Here is a 24,974-nt window from a genome sequence, read left to right as displayed (position 1 = left end):
ACCCCAAAACACATTTCTCCCGGAATCTCTTTGGGCTAGCTCTCTAAATCATTAACACCAAAGTGTGTTCTGTTATATGGCCTTCAAGTGTGGCTTCAGCCACTTGTTTTATAATAAGTACTATGCGTGTCCTCATATATGTTCAATTTACTGAAGCCCTGTTACAATCAAGCACTGGCAAAGCCAACCATTGTGGTTTGTGAGTAGGTATTAGATAAGCATTTACTAGGCTCTGATCAAAAGCCCAGGTACTCACACCATTTTCCAGCTGTTACCATCATATTGCCATGTAGGACCGTTATGGCAGGGCCTGGTAAATGCATATCACATGCTTACACAAAAGTCAAATTGTTGTTATTGCCAATGCTTGTTTAATTTAGATAATGCGCACAAATGTGTTTCTTACCATCTACTATTCCATTTTTATTTTGTTCTTCCTACTTTTATTCCACTCTCCTTTCCTTTTTCATGGTCATAAAAGCTTGCAAGGGAAATCCTCTGTGAGCCTGGGGGGACTGCGAGGAATTCCACCATCCGCACTGTGGGTGTGCGTTCGACCTGGACTTTTTTAAAATTTTAAATGAAACAGAATAATGGTAGATCAACCTCCGGAAAATGTGAAGGGCTAATCCACACACAGTTTCCTATGCTCACTACATGACATACACCTAGACCTGTGTACTCTGGGTGGAAACAGCCTACAGGTGCAGTCCACCCTGTCATATTTATTTGGGATATGACAGCCAGGAGTACACCATGTCATTTCAGAAGGGTGAGGGCCAAACCTTTGGCCTGCCATGGCCAACCTAATTAACTAACAAAGGTTCCATGGATCCCCCCTGCCCTTTTGTTGAGCCCTGTAGCTGGTGGAAGCATGTGCATACTAATCAGAGTTTAATTCAAACAGGCCCACATGGGGCCTGGCTACAGAGGCTAACAAAGGAGACAGGAAACCCAAGCACCCTTTCATATGCACTGTGTCAACATGATGCCAGCTCCCACCTCAGTATAGATTGACGGTCAAATGTCATGGCAGGAACTGCATTTTTACAGTAGTCATCCCTGCAGAGAGACATATTTCAGTTGGTACAAGTATGCAGATTGACGGAGCCAAAAAGTCTGGTCTTGTCGCAGCTTCAAGGGAGACCCGCCACTTTCATCAGGAACTAAAGAGAGCTCCATTAACCTGAGGTACTCTTTGATGTATAACAGACAGGAAGATGGGTGGGACTTATTTTATTAAATGTATTTATTTATTGGGCATTTGTTAGGTGCCTATGCAACAAAATAGTGTTTCCAGTCGCCATCAGACAGTGGTGACGGAACAAGGGGAGTAAATATTAATGGCAAAAAAGACAGTAAATATACAGTCATGGTCCCACTAGGCCATGTGAAATTCAGACGTGTAAGTGCAGTGAAAAGAAGTTCAGGAGATAGGGGACAGAACAGGGGGGGCAAGGCATGGGCAAGTGCTGGTGAGAGCCCGGGAGGGAAGAGCCGAGAGATCCCAGGGGAGGAGGCCCTGGCTCAGCGCAAGGGTGGAGGAATCCCAAGGATGGGGTGCACAGCCGCCAGGTAGGGGGGGCAGTGCTGGGGGAGGGAGTATTACATGTTACAAATCCCTCTGGTTATGACCTCACACATACAGGAGACTGTTGCTGGGGACTCAGGATTGGTTCCTATAGGTAGACTTAGCGTACACCAATCCATGTGGTCCATTTGGCTTTAAAAGAGGGTCAATCCTCTGTTTTAAGAGATCATCTGAATACTTTGGAAGGAGTAGCAGAAAACAATCATCATTGTACCCTGGCTGAAGGTACAGTCTGCCTTACATCTTCTGCCAGTGAAGGAAGGCCAGGACCTCCAAGAGGGAAGCAATATCCCTCCCCTAAACATTTCCCAGGGAACAGAGGGAGATACTGAATCCAGAGGACCCTCCAAGCCGCTCCAGAACTGGTACCCAGCCAGCACACAGCTTGCCCTGCTAGGCTCTGCAACAAGCTTCCGAGGTGGGAAGTGCCAGAGAGTCTTTGACCCAAACCAGGGATAACCCAACTACCTGCAACACTCTCCTCAGCTTTGGGTCATCTGCCTTAAAGGACAACACAAGCCCAGTGAAGAAGCTAGGAGGAGGGCATTGACAAGCATCTACCGATGTCCGCCTTGTCGGAGATTTTTTGAGCCAGTCGAGCCCCTCAAGCAGCAACCGACTGCACCGCTAACTGTGGTTACGCCGCAGTGGCCAAAGCTGTCCGAGAGGCCTTGACCAGTGCTTGACATTGTGGTTCTATCCCCCTGGTCCATCTCCAAAGGCTGCTAGTGACATTTTGTATGACTCATTGCTCCCCTTGTGTTCATACCAAGTATCCTTGAACCATTGTGATGAATTGCTATACCGCCTACACTCCTGTCAGTATCCAGAGTGCATCCCTTTTCCTTCCTTGAAACGGTCTGTCCTCTGAATTCCTTATCAGGGTGGGTTGTATTTTGTAGTGTGGTAGAACTGTCTTTCGTAATAATTATAAAAAAGTGTACATTGTTATACAACCTTGACTGGACAGTCCCTTTTATCATTGGGTAATAATTTTATTTTTGCTGTGTTGCAACTAACCAACGATCCACAACTTTTCAGAGATAAGCCTGCTGCTCCGTCACGTTATCAAAATTGGGCAAGGAGATTTATAATTGACTTGTGTTTCCAATCTGTTTGGATCCCTACTGGTGTACTAGAGGTGTGGGGCTGATTGATGGTTTAGAAACCGATATTCATCCCTGGACCACTAGTGCCCCGGAAGTTGATTCGTCACAGGAGCATATTGAAAAATATTTATTCTGGCCACCTACAAGCCCAATACCTCACAATTCTTTCTCATTTTACTTTCCCTCCTCCTCGTTGTCACACATACCCTCACCACCTTTCATATATTATTTCCACCACCTAGAATTTCCGTGTTGCACACAATCATCTTCTAAAACACTTGCTTGCAAAGGTGGAGGGCTTTCTGTTCTGTTAAGCTTCAGCTCCTGCAAGGCATTATGGGAGATAGAGGAAACATGTTGGTGACTTAAGGCAACCCCCTCTGTGCCGATCAATAAAATAAAGGGGGGAACCAATTTCCACACTTGCCAACCAATGAATTAGGCGGTTAGGCCTCTGCGTGGGAACAGAGCAACATTGTGCATTTTCCCCACAGGAAAACCAGTGCGAATCCACAAACACTGCATCGCCTGCACTGGAAGGCATTGTTTTGGGGGCAACAAGCAGAGAATTACTCTGGTGCTGGAGGCGGGTGAATGAAACATACTCTTTATTCCCTGGAAGGTCCACCAGCCTGTGGGGCAAAGTCCGCACCCCCCTGTAGGCCACTCCTCATTTGACCCTTGGCATTTCCAGTGCGCACAAGCGCGGGTAGCTGAGCTCCGCACAGCCGCAGATACACATTGATCATGTACTCCCACAGCCTCCTGGTCTGTCCGGGATGCACTCTTCTTTTTAGGGCTGTGCACATATAATGCCCCTGGGTCGTCCCCGGCACACCTGTGATGAATCGGTGTGACCAGGACAGCCCTGTTCCAGTCCTGGTATGTGCTCGTGCACATCTCTGGTATCAGGTACACGTTACTCTTTCTGGTGGACTTTCCCAGAAAGGTGTGGTGTGTTAGCTCCTTTCCTCCCCCTGTGTTGTAGGGGATTCCCATGTCCACTTGTGGTGAGGAGGAAGTGACCCCATATAGACCACCACTCAGCTGGCCTTTTATCTCACATACACATCTCACAACACTCTCCTAACACCCCTGTGGTCTCCTCTTATTAGCCTAGGGTGACCACACGTCGGGGAAATCACCCTCCGTCCTGGGGTCCCGGGAGTTTTTTCATTTTAGACACCCCATCCGGGGTTTGCTGGGATGGGTGGCTACGGTCATTAAAGTTGTAATTCTTTTATCACAATTCTGATGTTGAAGGATTGGCTTGAACCCCCAACCTTTCAGTTACAAGTCACAACGCTTACAGACTGTGCCACAGAGATTGGCTTGGAAATAAGTGTGCAGCAAGCCCTGTTAAATCAATTAGAGCAAACAGCTGTTTTGCATTAACATGCCACGATTCACAGACAAAAGTGCACAAATGAGATCATATACAGTTTATAGAAAGGAGAAGTGCTGGAAATATGATTGGGTGGTGGTTGTGGGGGCGTGTTGGGGGAGGGGCGGTAATTAGTGGGCCGTGATGAGGTAGTCCATCTTTTATGTTGTTGGTCGTCCCGGGTTTTCTTTTTGGAAATCTGGTCACCCTGTAATAGCCCCTTAGTTCTCTCCACCCTTCTTCCCTTGGTTCTCCACTCCTTCCAGCCCACCGTGTACTTCCTATAGCGCCACAGCTCTCTTCGCCTCTACCTTTTGTTCTTAATTTGCCTCATACCATTTCCATCCCCATGGCTTGCTCCTCTCGCTTCTACTGTTTATTTCTCCAATTCTCGCTGTTGCTTTCTATGTGGACTTTTTTCAACCACAATCTCTAGTCGCTGTGTTGCTATCAATCCATGTGTTGTGTAATGGCGCCACCTTGTGTGCAGCATGTGTGTGTCCTGTGAAATGCTCCTTCAAGCATAGTAACTTGGCACAGGAATAGTCACGTGTAATTACACCGGACTGTATACAGCACGTCACGCAGGATTCCTCGCGCATTTACGTGCAGTTATTGTTGACCAATTAAAAGGTGCTCAGATTTAAACCTATGACTCCTGGTTTCACCCAGATATCCAGGGTGAGTGCTTAGCTTGCTGAACTATTTTACCAGATGTAAAGTCTCCGTCAGCCAAGTCCCTGAATCAGGGTTTCATTGACTGTCCCTAGGTAAACAGTAACCTCGCTAAACTGCTCACTTTTGTACAGATAATCCATGAAATCTTCTTTTCAGAACCGTGGAGGGAACCATTAGAAAAGCAAAACAAATGAAGGCAAACTGCAAATGTTTCTATCGCAAAGAAAGAAGAGCTTAATAAGCTGTTTAGGCAAAATAAAGGATGCCTGGTATAAGGTGCCAGGCAGTACAATGTGAGCAAATGGAAAAATTAGCAAAATAGTTTCAAAAAGTGAATGGTACAAATGAAAGACGGTCGCCAAACCAGGATGCTGCTGCTATAGAGGGAAGGGGGAGGGGTTAGTGCAATAAAAGGCTCAGTCAGCAAAGATCCTGGATTAAAATAAGGAATGACTAACAAACTGCGTGGATAGTCTGCAGGTTATGGGTCTTTTTCCAGATGCTGACCAGTCGCGGTGAAACAAGCCAGGGAATCTCCGAGGTGATCCCTGCACTGCACTGCACAGCACTGTGGGGCTTTGTTTTGTTTGCAGGCTATCCTCGGCGACAAACCCTGTAAAAACGTCATTTGGGGGCATCTCAACTGGTATAGCTGGTATAATGTGATGGTAGAGGGCGAATTATGGCCACGTTGGTGACAGCAACTCGCAAAACCTTTTTAGGTTTCACATTATAGCCATTGCATCCTTTTCCTCTACGTTGTTTTTTGGATGTTAATGTTTTTTTGCTAAACTAATTTAGTATGTCACCATACCAAAGACACACAACTCTCCTTAACAGCCAAAACCTATATCGCCCACCTTGAAACTTTTTGGAAAGTTTTGTTAAGTTACCACCCTTGAGAGCAGTTATCAGGCCGGTCCCAAAAAACAGTACCCCATTCGAATTCCCATAGGCATTTTCTGCGGAAGTGTAGCACAAAACCCACCGGGCAGGTTTACGCCCAATTTGGATAAGAAGTTGGCATCTTGGCCAAGTGACATGCGTTGCTTGCTTTGGACAAAATCCATAGCCTGTTAATTGTATTTTTTTAAAGAAGGCCTAGAACCACAATGCATGTCCTGCAACAGATTCGCACAACATCCAGATGTGTAACAGTGCAAGGGTTCTGGCTAGCCCTCCTTCTGTAGTTTTCACAAGTGTTTTGGCTTTGCATTGGATGAAAATCCACAATGCACACGCATGTGGTCATTCCAGTGAATGAGTGTCCAATGTTTGTCCAATAATTGCGCCAACAATTAAATTAGTATATATGTGTATCCATATATTGTATACGTATATACAGTTGCTGTTCATGTATAGAATGTATATAAAATATTTTACTGCACATAGTTGGGTTTTAAAATGTCATGTGCATGTCTACTCATATAATTGTATTTAATGAATGATTGTTTTGAGACGGCGGCAGAGTGCAGTGTCTTACACAGTGCACTGAATGTTTTGATTGACATCTTTTCTGTGATGGATCCTACCCTCATGTGAATCAATGTAACAATTGCTTTCCTTATAAAAGGAAAGCCGGCTCTCAGAACTGTGTGTTCTATCTAACCCCAGATGATTTCTCCTGTCGCCCTCAGCTGATCGCCTGGGAGCCTGAGCAGGAAGAGGAAGTGACGCTGGTGACAGTGCGGCCAAATTTCCAGGAAAATATACATGTGGGATATATCTCAGGTCTGAAGAAATTCACGAACTACATGACATCTGTACTGTGCTTCACGACACCGGGGGACGGTCCACGCAGCCCCGCCCGGCATGTGCGCACTCATGAGGACGGTAAGAGACTGCATCGGAGACCGGGACTCTTCATCACAAACATTTGTGGGGTTCACAGAGTTGTCAGTAATAGCTTGTGTTAGGGCTAGCCTCCCTTTTCCAATCTAGTATTCCCTTTACATTGAAATCAAGACTATCAAGGGCATATTGGTTAATAATGGAAAACAGGAATCCCCCTTCAACCAAGCAACCCAGGTAAGGAATTCTGCAGCAGATGTGCTGTATATCATTAACTTTACATAGGAGAAGCCCTAATGGGAGACATGACAGCAGTTCAAATATATGTAACACAATTTAAACCTTTCAAGACTGCTTTTGCTGTGCACAGCTTGCCTGTTTCCCCATTGCCTGTAAATGTACTATTTGATTGTCTATGTTTTATCACAGCTGCTTATCGTCAAATGCCACAGGAATTATTATTTTCCAATAGGTTTTAAAAATGGTGAGGCCTTTAGCGCCTGATCAATGGATCATTGTAAACGAAGCCTGATGTGATCCCGAATAATGCTGGCAACAGTCCACAAAGTTGTTATGGCATCCCCCTTTGGAACAGCTTGCTTAGTATTCTTTTTGGCATGCATGTTCTGTGCGGATAGGGAGTGGAGGATTTATGCAGAAATGAATTCATAGCGAATACACCAGGTGTGAATGAAAAGTTCACCGTCATGCATTGGCGGCGTAGAAATGCAATCTTGAAGCAAGTGCTGCCGAAGCAATCAAACGTAATGGACGCGCAGTTGTCTTCTTAGCTGTCTGAGTAGATGCGTTGCCGGCACGATGTGTTCATTGTTTCCTGTTGGTATTGCAGCCCCGGGCCCGGTTGGTCACCTCAGCTTCATAGACATTCTTGACACATCACTGAAGGTAATCTGGAAGGACCCAGTGGAGAAGAACGGGATCCTGACAGGTATCTGGAATCCGAGGGCTCGAGATTCGAATGAGATTATGTGTCATGGCTTTGAGTGTGAAATGTTCTGCTTACTTGGTGTCAGAAGTAGGATCGGCTCCAAGTGCTTTATAAAAAGCATGACTGAGTGTGACAAGGCATCCGTGTGGCGAAATAATATGAGGCAGGGTAACCAAAAAGGAAACACACCAAACACAGGTTACAAAGGAACATACAAAGCACTTTATTTTATACTGAATCCAGTTACAAAAGAACAGAACAAAATTCAGATAGCTATCGACCCTCAGAACAACACAGCGAACTCCGGCGTGGTTCGGTGTGCTCAGTGAGTGCAAATATTCATTGAAACAGTCAGGCTTTTATACATTTCTCCAGCCTGTTGTCCAGCCTTTCTGCAGGTTAACCATTCCATAAATAAGTTACTGCTCTAGGGTCCCTTGCCAGGTCAAATCTAGTTCATCTTAGGTTTATACATTAACAAGAAGAAATGGTAATAATGTATGCTCTAAGCCTAACATTACAATGCGGGACTTAGTTTATACAATGTAGTTAAGCAGGTGTTCTCATTCAATTTTAGATCAGTTTCGGTGATACAGGTAATCCATTGCACACAGGTCAGCAGAAGGACAAGGTCTCAGCTCATGACCCTAACAAGTGGCCTGCAGGCAAGTTATACATTGGCTGTACAGAGGTCATGACAATCGAGTTCTGTTCTGAATAACATAGGCTACCATTTTAGCTCACATGGTGACTTTATAGAGCAAGAAAACCTAAAATGGTGGCTTGACCCATAATAACAGTTTACATGGTTTCTAAGGTCAGGACCTTGCAATGCGAGTTTATTCACATGTAGTTTATAAGCAGCTTGTTAGCAGCTTGGCGTAGGCCAATATACATATATTCATAGCAATAGGAGGCACGATATAATTTCTAGTTTGACAAACCCTCCTTTTGGCCTATGCCAAGTGCTAAAGTACTTCTGATCTCCCTGCAAATAACTCCATGTGTCATCGTCCATACACCCTGAATAGCTGTCAGAAATATCTATCGCCATTAGATATTTTACTAAGATCTCTTTCAGTACATACTCCTTAGAGCTTTTATCCGGGGCATACACTTTATGTCCTATTGTACCTATCGCCTGAGCGCAACATCCCCCTAGCATTGAACATATACTTGGTAGACATTGGATACAACAACAAAGAAATAGCAGAATTCCCAAAATAATCAGCAAGACTGAAAGCACTTTCCAACCCCAAGACCGCAAGAAGTCCCAGAACCAAGCGCTAACATCCCAATTTCCCTCGGGAACATGCACTTCTGAACTAAGAATGTGCAGATTCTGTATTGCCTTAAAAATAGTTGGGGAGGAATCCGGTATGAAAACACAGCAAGCGGACCCCACTAGTTTACATACTCCACCACGTTCAGCCAGAATGACATCTAATGCCATCCGGTTCTGAAGCGCTACCAATCTGATCGCTTTCTGCTCTAAAGCCATATTATAGAGTATATCTGTGGTCCGGTTGATGGTTCTCTCCAGTACTCTCGCTAGTTTCCTGATATCCTCAGAATTCGCTATCTGCCCAAAGAATGGAAGGAATGATTTCGCTACATCTCCTAAAACCTGTGCTGAAGTGTCGCCATTCTCGTCCCGCCGTGGACGAGCCTTCGAAACCTCTACAGTACTTGCTATAAACACCCCAGGTAACAGGATTCCTAGATAACAAGTTCCCTGCCAATCCCTGGGCAACCATGGAAATGCTACATTACCGCAAACAAAATAGATAGGTTTGCCTACATACAAAGGTCTGTCTTCCCCAGTCAAATTTGCAACGTTGGCACAACCTTTAAAATCTCCCATTGACCGGGTGCCATTCCTCTGTATGCAGAAAGAAACTGAATCGGGGCTATGGTTAACAGTATAAGAAGGAGGCACGGCATCCTTATTGCCTATCGGAGCCATTTTAAAGGAAATCAAAGATTGGAAAGGACGAGACAGTCTATCAGAAGGCCTAATAGAAGCAATATTGAGCTTACTCCTATTTGCGAAAAGCGAGCATCCCAGGGGAGTCAGAACACGTTTCTCAAAACTATTCAAATTAGTGCCATCAAAGTTCCCCGAGATGCTATCATTCCATCGGCCAAAGTACAGTGCTCTAAGTGAAGCATAACAAGCAGTTGTCAAAGGTAAAGGGTGAATATACCAACCTAGCCCCTTATCCCCATGTTGCGGTAAATGCGAGCAGATCCAACAATTGGTTCTGTTAAAGATTGCATGGGTAGCATTCATAATTAGAAGTAGAGTGTTATTTTGATAATTCCGTCTATGCAAAAGATCTCTAGGTGACAAGGTATGTAGTTGCACAGAAGGAGTGGGAACAACAGTTATATTTTCAACAGGTAGGAAATCATTCAAAGGGTACATTCTCTCCAAATACCAAAACCCACAACCAACAGTTACTAAAAGTCCCGTGATTATCACCCGTAGACAACAAAACGTTTTCGGGGCCCCCATACATATCTGCTCATTGTCTCTCCTAGTCACATTTTTGTCCAAAAGTTCAGTACGAACGGTAGCGGATTGTCGCATTGTCGTCTTTAATCGAGAAACACCAATTGTTCGTTTGCTGGCGACTCCGGTCGCGCGTCTTCCTAATGTCTTTTCCCACAACCCTTAGCCAGCAGAACCCTTTATGCAATTGGGCCAAAAAAAGGCAAGCCCTCAAATTCTTTCAATTGTACAGCAAGAGCCATATTGCAAACCTATCTCCTTGGGCGGAGATTATACTTCACAGTTTCCGGTGCAAAAGAATCAGCAGACAGGATGTCGTCACTTCCCACAGGAGGTGGCGAGTGAACAGAAGTTGGATCAGAAGATGGATGATCCACAAACAATGCAGTGGGAGAGCAAGGAGGCAAGATGGCCGTTTTGTCAGGCCTTACAACTTCCGGAACGGCCTCCGATACTCTCTCTCCACCGTCTGCCGTTTCGGGTACGTTGGTTTCAATGTCGGAAAGGGGTTCTGCGTCTTCTGTATCGTATGGCCCTGGGTGTGGGATCCGTTTGGTGTGGCTGCCGTGGATCCAGTGGCGACATCCTCCTACCCGCACCGCAGTCTGAGTGACCAGGAGCACCTGGTAGGGGCCCCTCCAATGTGGTGTGAGGCAAGACGCTCTATCGAAGGATTTAACGAGGATCCAATCCCCTGTTCGTAGACTGTGACCGGGGCCCTCGTACCTCACCGGCAATGCCTCTTGCACCTGGTGATAAATTGAAAACAGGTTTTTAGTCAATTGGTTACAATAGTCGGAGAGAAGTACATTTTCTACATCGCGCAATGCGCAGCTTTTAGGCAAACCCCAAATATTAGCAGGTCTCCCCATTATCACCTCAAAGGGAGAGAGCCCAGTCTTAGTTTAAGGGGTTGTCCGCATTGAAAGTAACACGATCGGTAAGGCGTCCGGCCATTTTAGTTTGGTGCCGGCACACGTTTTAGCGAGCTTGTTTTTTATGATACCATTGTGTCTTTCCACTAATCCGGCGCTCCGAGCATGTCTGGCCGAATGGAATCGTTTGTCAATTTGCAATGCCGTACATATCTGTAGAATTACAGCAGCGATAAAATGCGGACCATTATCCGACCAGATAACTCTGGGCAAACCGAACCGTGGGAAGAATTCCTTTAACATGGTCTTTGCAGTAGTCATGGCTGTAGCGTCTTTAACAGGGAAAGCCTCGACCCACTTACTAAAGGCGCAAATGACCACAAGGACATATTTTAGATTGTTACATCGATCCATTTCAATAAAGTCAAAGTGAATCACTTCAAACGGGACAGAAGGAGGCCCAAAGCTACCTCTTGGAGTTGCTGTCCCCTTTCCCACATTGTGTTGTAGGCAAATCATGCAATTTTGGACATAATGCTGGGCAATTTTTGAAATCTTATCATTTACCCAGACTTTCTCTAACATTCTCGTGATCTGTTGAGCGCACACATGTGTGGGACCGTGTGCCATGGTAACCATCATTACTGTATAGGCATTAGGAAGCAACCATTTCCCTTCAACCATGTCCACCCAACACCCATCATCATCGAGTTTCCCCAAGCCCTCAGCCCACCTCTTGGATTCTTCTAATATGGCATCGGCTTGGATATCCCATACAGACCCAACACCCTCATCCATTGCATAGGCATCTACAGTCTCCCTTGAAACATACATCTCCGTGAAGAGATCAGAGGCAGTTTGTCTAGCTATTTGATCAGCGAAAGCATTCCCTTTCCCTACATCATCTATAATCTTGCGATGTGCTGCGCACTTAATGATTGCTAACTGACTAGGGAGCGCAAGCGCTGAAAGCAATTGTACTATCAGGGAGCCATGTTGGATCTTGGTGCCATGCAAAGTTAAAAACCCTCTCTCTGACCAAAGTCTCCCAAAGTTGTGAGCCACCCCAAAGGCATACTGGCTATCAGTATATATGTTTACTGTTAGCCTTTCGGAAAGCTCACAAGCTCGAGTCAATGCTATAATCTCTGCGGCCTGCGCAGAGTTATGCGTAATTCTCTTGGTCTCCACAACCGTACTCAATGTAGTGACTGCATAAGCAGCTGTGGATGTACCATCCAGTAGTTTGAAGCAGGAGCCATCACAAAACAGCTCCCTTTGTGGGTTATCCAAAGGAGTGTCCCTCAAATCAACTCTGCCTTTTGTATCTTGTTCAGTAGTATACAGGCAGTCATGTGACTCTTCGTCACCGCAAACAGTATTTTGCGGGAAAGGTAGGAGTTCAGCCGGATTAAGAATGCAGCACCTCCTAATTTGAATGTGGGGAGCTGTCATGCATGCTGGACGTGGTCCTACCTCCTACGCTCGTAGAACAGCTAGACCGTTCTATTCCAAATGGCGGTTGTTCGACACGTTGCCGGGAAAACGACGTTTGCACTTTTCACGTCGCTAACTCACGTGTATTCTGCTTCGTCACGTGAACTACGGCATTACGTATTTAAGCAGCGTGGAAACTTCACTCGCTGCTTCTGATCGAATCATTTGGCGTTGTGTAGCTGAACCTCCGGTCTGCATCCTTGCAGGTTACTACAGCTACCATTTTGGCCTTCTATAGCGTGTTTTCCGCCACACGCTGATTCCTGGAGCTGTTTGGTTGCGTGTAAATCCACACGTTGTCTTCAAACGCGGCCGGCCTGGACTGCGTGAATCCTGTTCGCGTGTAATTCCACACGCGCACGCTATCTTCAAACGCGGCTGGCCTGGGCTGCGTGAATCCTGTTCGCGTGTAAATCCACACGCGCACGCTATCTTCAAGCGCTGCTGCCTGGACTGCGTGAATCCTGCTCGCGTGTAAATCCACACGCGCACGCTATCTTCAAGCGCTGCTGGCCTGGACTGCGTGAATCCTGCTCGCGTGTAAATCCACACGCGCACGCTATCTTCAAGCGCTGCTGGCCTGGACTACGTGAATCCTGCTCGCGTGTAAATCCACACGCGCACGCTATCTTCAAGTACGGCTGGCCTGGACTGCGTGAATCCTGCTCGCGTGTAAATCCACACGCGTATGCTATCTTCAAGCGCTGCTGGCCTGGACTGCGTGAATCCTGCTCGCGTGTAAATCCACACGCGCACACTATCTTCAAGCGCTGCTGGCCTGGACTGCGTGAATCCTGCTCGCGTGTAAATCCACACGCATATGTTGTCTTCAAGCGCTGCTGGCCTGGACTGCCTGAATCCTAATCGCGTGTAAATCCACACGCACACGCTCTTTTCTTCGCGGCTGTCCAGAACCGCGTGTACTTTGTTTATACCTTAAAAGGAGCGCTATTTCCAACTCCTGCACCTGTGTTATTAACAGGGGGATTGAGTCATTTCTATACTTTACACTACGTGGGAAGGAAACTTTTCAAGGATAATTGGAAGGTGACAGTGAACAGTACTTTGGACGCTATCCTGTGGTGCATCAACCCGGTATCTAGCGTGAGCCTCGTTCCGTTCGGGATAAGTCTCCCTTACTAATCTTCCCTTCCTTGTCGTTTGTTCTACCTTGGATTCCGCAAGAGACTCTTTTGGATTCATCTGCCCTAGACTCAAGGTCAGTGTGTGCATTCTTGACATTTCCTATTCCATCATACCCAGGTTGGGGCAGTTATTCATGATACTTTATTTTGTTCTAGGCTGACTTCTTATACCTTACCCACGCCCTTTCCAGTGATCCATCGCTCTGCCTGTTTTACCAGTCAGAGAGTTGTATCATTTGGAAGGTCTTAACTTGACTTCACAACTATCAAAACGCGTGAACAGGGATCCGGAAGACCCTACCACCTGTATCCTTTTAAGTACCGTATCCTTTTCAGTTAATACTTTGGTGCTTTCTGACAGAATCAGAAGCCTTGGAGGGTACGGATCCTTTAGCTGTTTTGACTCAGTTGATCAGCGATTTGAGAAATGAAATGGTTACGGCACAGGACATGTTACGGCACCGTATGGACGTTATGCAAGACGCCATGCACGGTAGTCCTCAGGGAGCACAGGTTCCAATGGCCACTGCATCTGGATCTGGGACTATGACACCCCCACAGGAAACTATTAATGTGGTTATGCCCACTCAGTTTCCCTTGGCCCCTCCGGAACGGTTCACTGGTGATCCCAAAACCTATAGAACCTTCGTTAATCAGTGCCGACTCCATTTTCTTTGCCGTCCTACATCTTTTCCTGACCTAACCACAAAAGCAGCATTCGTGCTTTCCCATTTAGGGGGCACAGCTGCTGCTTGGGCTAACCCTTTGTTGGAAACAAATAGCCCTTTGTTGTACGACTGTGACGATCTCTTGGCTGCTATGAGTAAAGTCTTTCACATGCGTTATGCTACTCAAGCCATGGATCTGGAGTTACTTAATCTACAACAAGGCAATCAACCTCTTTTGCCTTACATTGCCCGGTTCAATCAACTAACGGCCGAAACTCAATGGCCTGACGGCAAGAAAACGGCTGTTTTCTACAAGGGTCTTTCAGAAGAACTGAAAGATGCCTTATCTACAGTTCCGGTGGTTCCTACGGGATTCACAGAGTTGCTCGATTTGGTTTTACAAATCGATGCCCGAAGGAATGCTCGGAAAGGAGAGAAAAAGCCCTTCATGCAAGCCTCGGGGCGTTCAGAGACACCGGCAGTCCTCTCAAACGACCCCGAACCCATGCAGATTGGCGTCGTGAGAGGCCGATTGTCCAATGCAGAACGAGAGAACCGAAGAAAGAACCATTTATGTATGTATTGCGGTTCATCCGAGCATTTATTGGCGACATGTCCTAAAAAACCCATCAAGCGTTCGGGAAACGCCAAAACTCGACAATAGCAGGAGTCCCTATGTCGAGTGTTTCATCGGACTCCAGTACCATTCCTAAACACGCACCCGTAATTGTTGAGGTGACGTTACGTTGTGGGGAACGAGAATTGGTTTCCAAGGCCATGGTTGATTCCGGAGCCACCAACAATTACATAGACATCACATATGCCAAGAACTGTTCCATACCCCTTGTGAACAAAAACAAACCTGAAACGGTTAATACCGTGGACGGATCTGTTTTGACTTCAGGTATGGTAACCCAGGAGACGGTATCTGTTCAGATGACATTATCGAATAATCATTCGGAAGAAATCATCTTCGATGTCATAGCTGCTCCGCAGTACGAGATCATACTTGGGCTTGCATGGTTAACCCTTCATAATCCCGCCGTTGACTGGGTTTCGGGATTGCTCCAGTATCCTTCGATTCATTGCAATGAACATTGCTTTACCAGTCATGAGGTGTCAAACAAGCAACACGTATTGGCCTCTATGGTGGGAGCTTCGACTATCAGCGTGGTACATCAAAGCGACGCTACCATACCATGCGAATACGCTGAATATGCTGATGTCTTTGACAAGGGCCAGGCAGAACAATTGCCTCCCCATCGACAGTACGACTGTCCTATTGAACTGATTCCTGGTGCCAAAATCCCTACAGGTCGTTTATATTCACTGACCCCAAAAGAAGACGTTGTGTTGAAAGAATACATTGACAAAGCTTTAGCGATGGGTTTCATACGGCCATCACAATCACCTGCTGCGTCTCCTCTATTCTTTGTTCCGAAGAAAGAGGGAGATCTAAGGCCTTGTATTGATTACAGGGCACTTAACGACATTACCATAAAAAACCAATATCATTTACCACTGATAAACGTTCTATTGGATCAATTAGGTACCTCCAGTTACTTCACCAAATTGGACTTGCGAGGAGCATACAATTTAGTTCGCATTCGTGTAGGCGACGAATGGAAGACCGCTTTCAAGACACGGTATGGTCTTTACGAGTATTTAGTGATGCCTTTTGGTCTGTGCAACGCTCCCGCCACTTTTCAATTCTTCATGAATGATATATTCAGGGACATAATGGACCAGTTTGTGGTGATTTATCTGGATGACATTCTGATCTATTCATCATCTTTTTCGGAACACGTCAAACACGTTTCTACAGTCCTACAAAGACTCAGGGAGAACCTTCTTTATGTGAAAGCCGAGAAATGCGTCTTTCATTCACAGGAAGTGGAATTCCTGGGCTATGACATTACCAATCTAGGTGCTCGAATGAGCCGTTCCAAGGTGAAGGCCATATTGAATTGGCCGATTCCGCACAATGTCAAGTCATTACAGTCTTTCTTAGGCTTTGCGAATTTTTATCGCAGATTTATTCATTCCTTCTCCAAAACAGTAGCTCCTTTGACGGCCTTAACTAGTTCTAAAGTTCCTTTCTGTTGGAACCCAAATGCCCAAGTATCATTCGAAAAGTTGAAAGAGGCATTTACCACTGCACCCGTGCTTCAACATCCAGATCCAGATCGCCAGTTTATCGTTGAAGCCGATGCATCCAGTGTCGCTACTGGAGCGGTACTCTCACAAGTTTGCACAGAAACCAAGGAGGAGCACCCAGTGGCTTTCTTCTCTCGCAAACTTACCCCATATGAACGGAACTACACCGTCACTGAGCGGGAACTGCTGGCTATCAAGGAAGCCTTCCGAGAATGGCGTCACCATCTTCTTGGGGCCAAACATCAGGTGTTAGTGTACTCTGACCATAGAAATCTTCAAGCATTCAAATCCATGAAATGCCTTACGGCCCGACAGGCCAGATGGCATGTCTTTTTTGCCCCATACGATTTCCAGGTCACATATCGTCCTGCCCGAGAACACGTTAAGTCGGACGCATTGTCCCGTATGAGTGAAGAGGCGAAGGAAGAAGCACAAGTACAGAATCAGTTGTTGGCAGATCATGTAATATGTAGTTGTTCTGTTCAACCATCCTTAAAAACCGAAGTACAAGAGTGGGTGAAAAATCATCCACAAGTTATCCAGGATATGAATCTGGACGTACATAACGGTTTACCATTCACACAAGGAGTGCTCTACCTACCGACGTCTTCAACACGGAATAAAGCCCTCAAGTGGAATCATGATTCCTTGATCGCAGCTCATCCTGGACGGAAGAAGACACTAGAACTACTCAAAAGATGGTGCTGGTGGCCGTCCATGTCCAAAGATGTCATAGATCATGTATCTACTTGTTCTGTATGCATCCAATGTAAAAACACTCCTGGTAAACCAGTGGGTTTACTCCAGTCCCTACCTGTCCCTAACAAACCATGGGACATGATATCTATGGACTTTGTGGTAGAACTCCCACCAAACCAGGAGTTCGATACCATATGGGTTGTAGTGGATTATTTCACTAAATTGGCTCTTTTTGTTCCCTGTATTGGTTTACCAACCGCTGCTGTTCTGGCTGACCTATTCATCCAACATATATTTCGTTTCTTTGGTCTACCGTCAGTAATCATTACAGACAGGGGCTCACAGTTTGCGTCACGCTTTTGGAGAGCACTAACCTCTGCATTACTGATTGATGATAGGATGTCCAGTGCTTATCACCCTCAAACCGATGGACAGACCGAAAGAGTCAACTGCACTATGGAACAATATCTGCGGTGTCTGTGTCTGCAGTACCAATCGGATTGGCTCACGGTCCTGCCGGCAGCTGAATTCGCCTATAACAACTCCTATCATAGTGCCATAGGCACTTCACCGTTCTATGCGCTTTATGGACAGCACCCTCGATCAATACCTTTGGATTCCAGCTTGTCTTTGGATACTCCTGCCGCAGGCCGTACCTTTCGTGATCTGAAGAAATTACAGAGGAAAGTGAAGCAGCAATTGGAGCAGGCTAAAAGACGCGACAAGTTCTATGCCAATGCTCATAGAATACCCGCACCCGTCTACAAGGCTGGTATGAAAGTATGGCTGTCCTCTAAGCACTTGAGAATTCCTGGAAAAAAGAAATTATTGCCTAAATACATTGGTCCGTATATAGTGCTCCAAGTAATTAATCCGGCTGCTGTCCGTCTGGCTTTGCCACAACGATGGCGAGTGCATCCCGTATTCCACGTGTCACTCATTAAGCCATGTTCTGAAGCTACTAGATTGCCTGTACGGCCTGTTGCTATTTCTGTGCGGGGTTCGGATGAATACGAGGTACAGGACATACTGGATATGAGACTACGTTCTGGTAGGCCGTTTTATCTGGTGGACTGGAAGGGCTATGGTCCCGAAGATAGATCCTGGGAACCTCTTTCTAATATTCATGCTCCTGCTTTATTGAAGCGTTTTCACACGAGAAGGGGAGAGGTTGCCCCTTTGGGGGATGGCACTGTCATGCATGCTGGACGTGGTCCTACCTCCTACGCTTGTAGAACAGCTAGACCGTTCTATTCCAAATGGCGGTTGTTCGACACGTTGCCGGGAAAACGACGTTTGCACTTTTCACGTCGCTAACTCACGTGTATTCTGCTTCGTCACGTGAACTACGGCATTACGTATTTAAGCAGCGTGGAAACTTCACTCGCTGCTTCTGATCGAATCATTTGGCGTTGTGTAGCTGAACCTCCGGTCTGCATCCTTGCAGGTTACTACAGCTACCATTTTGGCCTTCTATAGCGTGTTTTCCGCCACACGCTGATTCCTGGAGCTGTTTGGTTGCGTGTAAATCCACACGTTGTCTTCAAACGCGGCCGGCCTGGACTGCGTGAATCCTGTTCGCGTGTAATTCCACACGCGCACGCTATCTTCAAACGCGGCTGGCCTGGGCTGCGTGAATCCTGTTCGCGTGTAAATCCACACGCGCACGCTATCTTCAAGCGCTGCTGCCTGGACTGCGTGAATCCTGCCCGCGTGTAAATCCACACGCGCACGCTATCTTCAAGCGCTGCTGGCCTGGACTGCGTGAATCCTGCTCGCGTGTAAATCCACACGCGCACGCTATCTTCAAGCGCTGCTGGCCTGGACTACGTGAATCCTGCTCACGTGTAAATCCACACGCGCACGCTATCTTCAAGTACGGCTGGCCTGGACTGCGTGAATCCTGCTCGCGTGTAAATCCACACGCGTATGCTATCTTCAAGCGCTGCTGGCCTGGACTGCGTGAATCCTGCTCGCGTGTAAATCCACACGTGCACACTATCTTCAAGTGCTGCTGGCCTGGACTGCGTGAATCCTGCTCGCGTGTAAATCCACACGCATATGTTGTCTTCAAGCGCTGCTGGCCTGGACTGCCTGAATCCTAATCGCGTGTAAATCCACACGCACACGCTCTTTTCTTCGCGGCTGTCCAGAACCGCGTGTACTTTGTTTATACCTTAAAAGGAGCGCTATTTCCAACTCCTGCACCTGTGTTATTAACAGGGGGATTGATTCATTTCTATACTTTACACTACGTGGGAAGGAAACTTTTCAAGGATAATTGGAAGGTGACAGTGAACAGTACTTTGGACGCTATCCTGTGGTGCATCAACCCGGTATCTAGCGTGAGCCTCGTTCCGTTCGGGATAAGTCTCCCTTACTAATCTTCCCTTCCTTGTCGTTTGTTCTACCTTGGATTCCGCAAGAGACTCTTCTGGATTCATCTGCCCTAGACTCAAGGTCAGTGTGTGCATTCTTGACATTTCCTATTCCATCATACCCAGGTTGGGGCAGTTATTCATGATACTTTATTTTGTTCTAGGCTGACTTCTTATACCTTACCCACGCCCTTTCCAGTGATCCATCGCTCTGCCTGTTTTACCAGTCAGAGAGTTGTATCATTTGGAAGGTCTTAACTTGACTTCACAACTATCAAAACGCGTGAACAGGGATCCGGAAGACCCTACCACCTGTATCCTTTTAAGTACCGTATCCTTTTCAGTTAATACTTTGGTGCTTTCTGACAGGAGCAAACAAGATTAATTCATATCTTGTCAGTCGTGCGGAAGTGAGGTGTTGCGTTTGGTTTTGTTCAATAGAATATCTACAGAGTGAGGCACCATCAGGGTTAAATCATGGCCTAGGACCATTCCCTCACTCTGTTTTACAGACGCAGCAGCAGCAGCGACAGCGCGCAAACATCTTGGCAAAGTGCATGCAACAGGATCAAGGGCGGAAGAGTAGTAACCGCATGGCCTATTCTTCCCTCCATGTTCCTGCGTTAAGACAGCCAAAGCACATCCATCACATTCATGCACAAACAACACAAAGGCCTTCTCATAGTTCAGGGTGCCCAAAACTGGCGCCGCACATAATGCAGTCTTGAGCAACTCGAATGAATGTTGATGCTCTGTATTCCATGGCAATGGAGAAGAAATACCCTTCTTCGTCAAGGCCAACATCGGTTTTATCACTAGTGAGAAGTTTGGGATCCATAACCTACAGTAAGAAGCCATACCTATCAAGGCTCTAACTTCCTTTTGTGTATTTGGGACAGACATGCCAGAAATGTGTTTTATTCTTTCAGGTGTCAATCTTCTTCCCTCCTTTGACAGGAGATAGCCTAAATAGGCGACCTCCTGGCAACAATATTGAAACTTTTTAAGCGAAGCTTTGTGACCATGCTTAGCTAGATGGATGAGCAACAACACAGTGCCCTCTTTACAAGAGCTCTCAGAGTCAGCGGCTAAAAGCAAATCATCAACATATTGAAGCAACGTACAAGTAGGGGGCAATCCAAGGGTATCAAGCTGCTCTTTCAAAGCCCTACTATAAATACTAGGACTCTCAGTATAACCTTGAGGTGCACGAGTAAATGTGAATGAGCGTCCCCCTAAGGTGAACGCGAACAAGTATCTACTATCCTTATGTATAGGAATACTGAAGAAAGCATTCTTTAGGTCCACAACACTGAAGTGAGTAGCCGTAGCTGGAATCATGGTTAATATTGTCGTCACATCAGGCACAATTGGAAATTGCGGAGCGACGACTTTATTAATGGCACGTAAATCAATTATAAAACGAAATGGAATTGCATTATCACCTTTTTTGTACACGGGTAAAATCGGACTATTGCACAAACCTCCTGCAATCTCCTCAATCACCCCACGATGCACAAAATTGTAAACAATGCTCTTCAAAGCTTGCTCGCCTTCAACTGAGATCTTATACTGTGGAATACGGGGCAGCTTAATTCCATGTTTCAAAACTATTTTAACAGGCTCAATCTGCAAAACACCAACATCATTGTCATCAACTGCCCACAAACACTCTGGTACATTACTGAATTCTGGCGGCAAAGGTCTAGTCAAGAATTGCGAAACAGAACATTGCTGTGGTGAAATCGTCAAACGCACTCCATCAGAAGAACAATGAATTACCGCATTTAATTCCTTCAACAGATTCAACCCCAGCAAATTCTCTCCACAATTCGAAGTCAAGAGAAATGGACAGTGGTCCGTAAAGGGACCTAAAGAAATAGGTACCGGTGAAGAAACCAGACAAACAACTGGTGTGCCAGAAAACCCTACAGAAACATTGGTTTGCCCTGACAGTGGAATGTTTGGAACCCGAGAATGATCAATGGAGCACTTCTGTGCTCCAGTGTCTATCAAAAATTGATGTTTCCTATTTCCCACTACCATTTCAACGTAGGGCCCTTTCTGATTAACGGGAATAGGTGTAGGTTCCAAACCCTGCTTCGGGCAATCCTAACAAAACAAAATATCATCAAAAGGAAGCTCTTCAGATAGATATGCAGCAGAAGGATGATCAAATATGTTTCTAGTATCCACACTCGAAGTCTGATTATCCTGTGAAAAAGGTTGTTGGGGATCCTGCGAAAACTGGCTTCTACCGGGGCCCCCGACACCCGGGCGACCTCTGGATCGGCTACCCATATTTCCAAATGTGTTATTCGACCTCTGTCGAAGGACGGGGCATTGTGCACGCCAATGACCCTCCTGGCGACAATAGGCACACTGGTTAATATTCACGGGACCCAAGGGCACATTCCTTTGTGCAACATACTGACCTCTAATCTGCGAACTACCCCCTCTGGGGCCTCTAACAATTTGCTGTAACAATACTTTAGTCTTCAAATCGCCTTTTCTCTTCTCGACTCTATCTTTTTCATTATTGACACGGTTCTCGTAGTACTGAGCCATGTGCAGTACTTCTGATTGGGATTTCGCCTGCCAAGCGCTCTCAGAAGACACAATTTGTGACTGGATGTCAGGCAGCAATCCACGTACAAATTTGTCCACAAATAATCTTTTCCCAGACTCTGTGCCTAAGTCTTGTCCACTGAAATCCGAGAATACCTGTTCGAACCGATTCAAGAACTCGGTAGCACCCTCAGATTTTCCTTGGACACAGGCCGTAAGCTTGTCCCAAATAATTCTCTTTTCGGGGATTATAGTTTTCAGTTTTGCAATGATTCTGTCAGGCAAAGTTAGTATCACCGGAGGTGGTCTCTCACCAGCTGGCCTTTCCCCATCAAGCCTAACTATGTTAGCCCATGTATCTCCCAATCCTGGTACATCGTCTATAGTTCTAATTTGTTTCCACAAATCTACAGGCAGGAGTACAGAGAATAGCAAATCAATGTCGCCTAGGGTAAACACTGAGGACTGCAAAACGGACTCTATCTCTTTATAGAACCCTGTCAGATTTTTCCTAATGTCAGGAATAGTTTGTCTAATAGTATTCACTTCCTGTCCTGAAAACGGGACGTGAACAAACTGCGATACATAATGTGCAGGAATATCCACAGCAGGTGTACCTGCTGCAGCATTAGCAGGAATCTCAACCTTTGGGACAAATGTCGGAGGAACCTCTCTCATAGGCAACTGAGATGTAGGCAACTCCGAACGCTTACTAAGCAACAGAGCTAAGTCGAGCGCTAAAGCAGTTGAAGAAGTGTCAAGTGAAAAAGCTCTCTTATAAAAGCTCAATAACTCTGTGGGACAACTAACCTTTCTCTTTAAACATTCATCCTGCAGGTACTCTACCATTACCTGTGTCACTTTCCTCTGCATTTCTAGCGTATATTGACTGTATGTGTCATATACCTCAAATGGAGTTATCGATATGTCTGAAATCCATCTAATCGCATCTTTTGTAGAAATTCGCGCCTCCTCAGATGTCGATTTACGACACGGAAGAAATCGTTTCTGTACATACATATTTTCTTCTTCGTCATCCTCATTCCGTAACCTTTCCAACTCCTCTCTATACTCAAATATCCTCTCAACATCCTCATGTACCTTCTCCACAGTGTCTCTTGAAAACGCTAAAGTATTCAGGTCCCTCAATCCTTGTGGGAGGTCTGCATTATTTAATTTACCACACATTACACATAAATGAATCCCTAAACCTTCAATGAAAACATTTTTCTCAGGAAAATTATCCATATTAGAAAGTGTGACAAGAACATTAGCTCGATCATCTCTCTCCATGCAATGCTTAGCCCATGCAAACAAATCCTGTTTCTTTTCTGTAGGAACAGTATTACGAGTAACAATCCTCGACCCCGCACCCCGATCAACTACAAGCGGTACAGAACTACTTGGGAGTGAGGGTGCAGGCAAATTCAATGGAGGTACTATTACTGGTGCAATGGGAAGAGGCAGAGGAGCAGGTGGAGGAACAACAACCGGAGGAATAGGAGCAACAGGTTGAGCAGGAAGAGCAGGAATAACAGCAGGAAGAGGTACAGCAGGAGGAAGAGGAACATACAGAGGTGGTGCAGAGGCACCAGGCCTTCGTTCATTTAACAATTTGTCGATAAACTCATCAGAAACATGAAGATCTTTAGAAGGATAGATTTTCTGAATACCGAGTGAGAAAGCCCTGTCCATATTCCTAACCGACTCAGACTGTTTGTCCTGATCATATAACAACGCCTTTTCAGCATTTGTTTTATGACGGCGCACATGTTTTTCCCTACTTTTAAGCTGCTGCAACGCTTCTCTTTTCCAATTTTGAAAACATCAAATGCTGCAGGTATGGCCTTCTTTTTTAACAATACTGACTCTAAATATTCAATACGAGGGATCTCAAAATACCATTGACTGGCCACTGAAGTTCGGAGACATGTCTGGTTTGTCTGTGCCAAATTTTATTAAATACTACACTTCCAATGCCATGCTTACAGTACATAGTACATGCCGGCGACCCCTCCTGTGGTGCCGGACAGCTAAATTCCAAAGATTGTCTATCGCTGCGGAATAATGCCCTAAAGCAGCTAGACAATTTCCCAGGCATTTCTCAAATACTCGGTGTTAACTGGTCAATAATTGTGTCTGCAGATACAATGCGCCAAATTCAAATTGTCAGGGTTGAATTAAGAGTCGGGTAACGACTCACCTGACCAAACCTAAGGAGGACTGATCGGTTAACAAAGGACTTACCTAACGAATTTTACCTTGTGTATGGTGATTTCGGCAAATCTGCCCGCCTCAAAAAATTGACCCTCGTCAAGATGCCGTCTCAGACCACACGGCTATCGTCCAGGGAACGGATCGTGCAGCGCTGTTGAGGTGTCGCGGCTCGTTCAGTCGGGCCCGTTATGTCACACCGTCCGATCCCGGTCCGATAGCGTGCGTCAACCTTCAATAATCCGGCATCAATCTTGAGGGTCCCTATTCCGGGCGCCAACTGTGAAAACAAGGAAATAATATGAGGCAGGGTAACCAAAAAGGAAACACACCAAATACAAAAGAACAGAACAAAATTCAGATAGCTATCGACCCTCAGTACAACACAGCGAACTCCGGCGTGGTTCGGTGTGCTCAGTGAGTGCAAATATTCATTGAAACAGTCATGCTTTTATACATTTCTCCAGCCTGTTGCCCAGCCTTTCTGCAGGTTAACCATTCCATAAATAAGTTACTGCTCTAGGGTCCCTTGCCAGGTCAAATCTAGTTCATCTTAGGTTTATACATTAACAAGAAGAAATGGTAATAATGTATGCTCTAGGCCTAACATTACAATGCGGGACTTAGTTTATACAAAGTAGTTAAGCAGGTGTTCTCATTCAATTATAGATCAGTTTCGGTGATACAGGTAATCCATTGCACACAGGTCAGCAGAAGGACAAGGTCTCAGCTCATGACCCTAACAAGTGGCCTGCA

The 24,974-nt window shown here is 45.8% G+C and overlaps 1 protein-coding gene across 7 annotated transcripts in view; it reads left to right on the top strand.

Annotated features, from left to right (window-relative positions):
• Nucleotides 1-24,974, top strand: part of SDK2 (sidekick cell adhesion molecule 2) — a 1,531,827-nt gene that overhangs the window by 1,290,838 nt on the left and 216,015 nt on the right. For all 7 annotated transcript variants that reach the window (XM_069655112.1, XM_069655110.1, XM_069655117.1 and 4 more), the window contains exons 19-20: nucleotides 6,400-6,595; nucleotides 7,404-7,502. In XM_069655112.1, coding sequence (XP_069511213.1) covers nucleotides 6,400-6,595; nucleotides 7,404-7,502 — 295 coding nt within the window. The remainder of the gene's footprint in view (nucleotides 1-6,399; nucleotides 6,596-7,403; nucleotides 7,503-24,974) is intronic.

The sequence above is a fragment of the Ambystoma mexicanum genome, chromosome 3q, assembly GCF_040938575.1.
Source record: "Ambystoma mexicanum isolate Mex_15411 chromosome 3q, UKY_AmexF1_1, whole genome shotgun sequence".
NCBI lineage: Eukaryota > Metazoa > Chordata > Amphibia > Caudata > Ambystomatidae > Ambystoma > Ambystoma mexicanum.
This window is presented reverse-complemented; position numbering and strand designations above follow the sequence as displayed.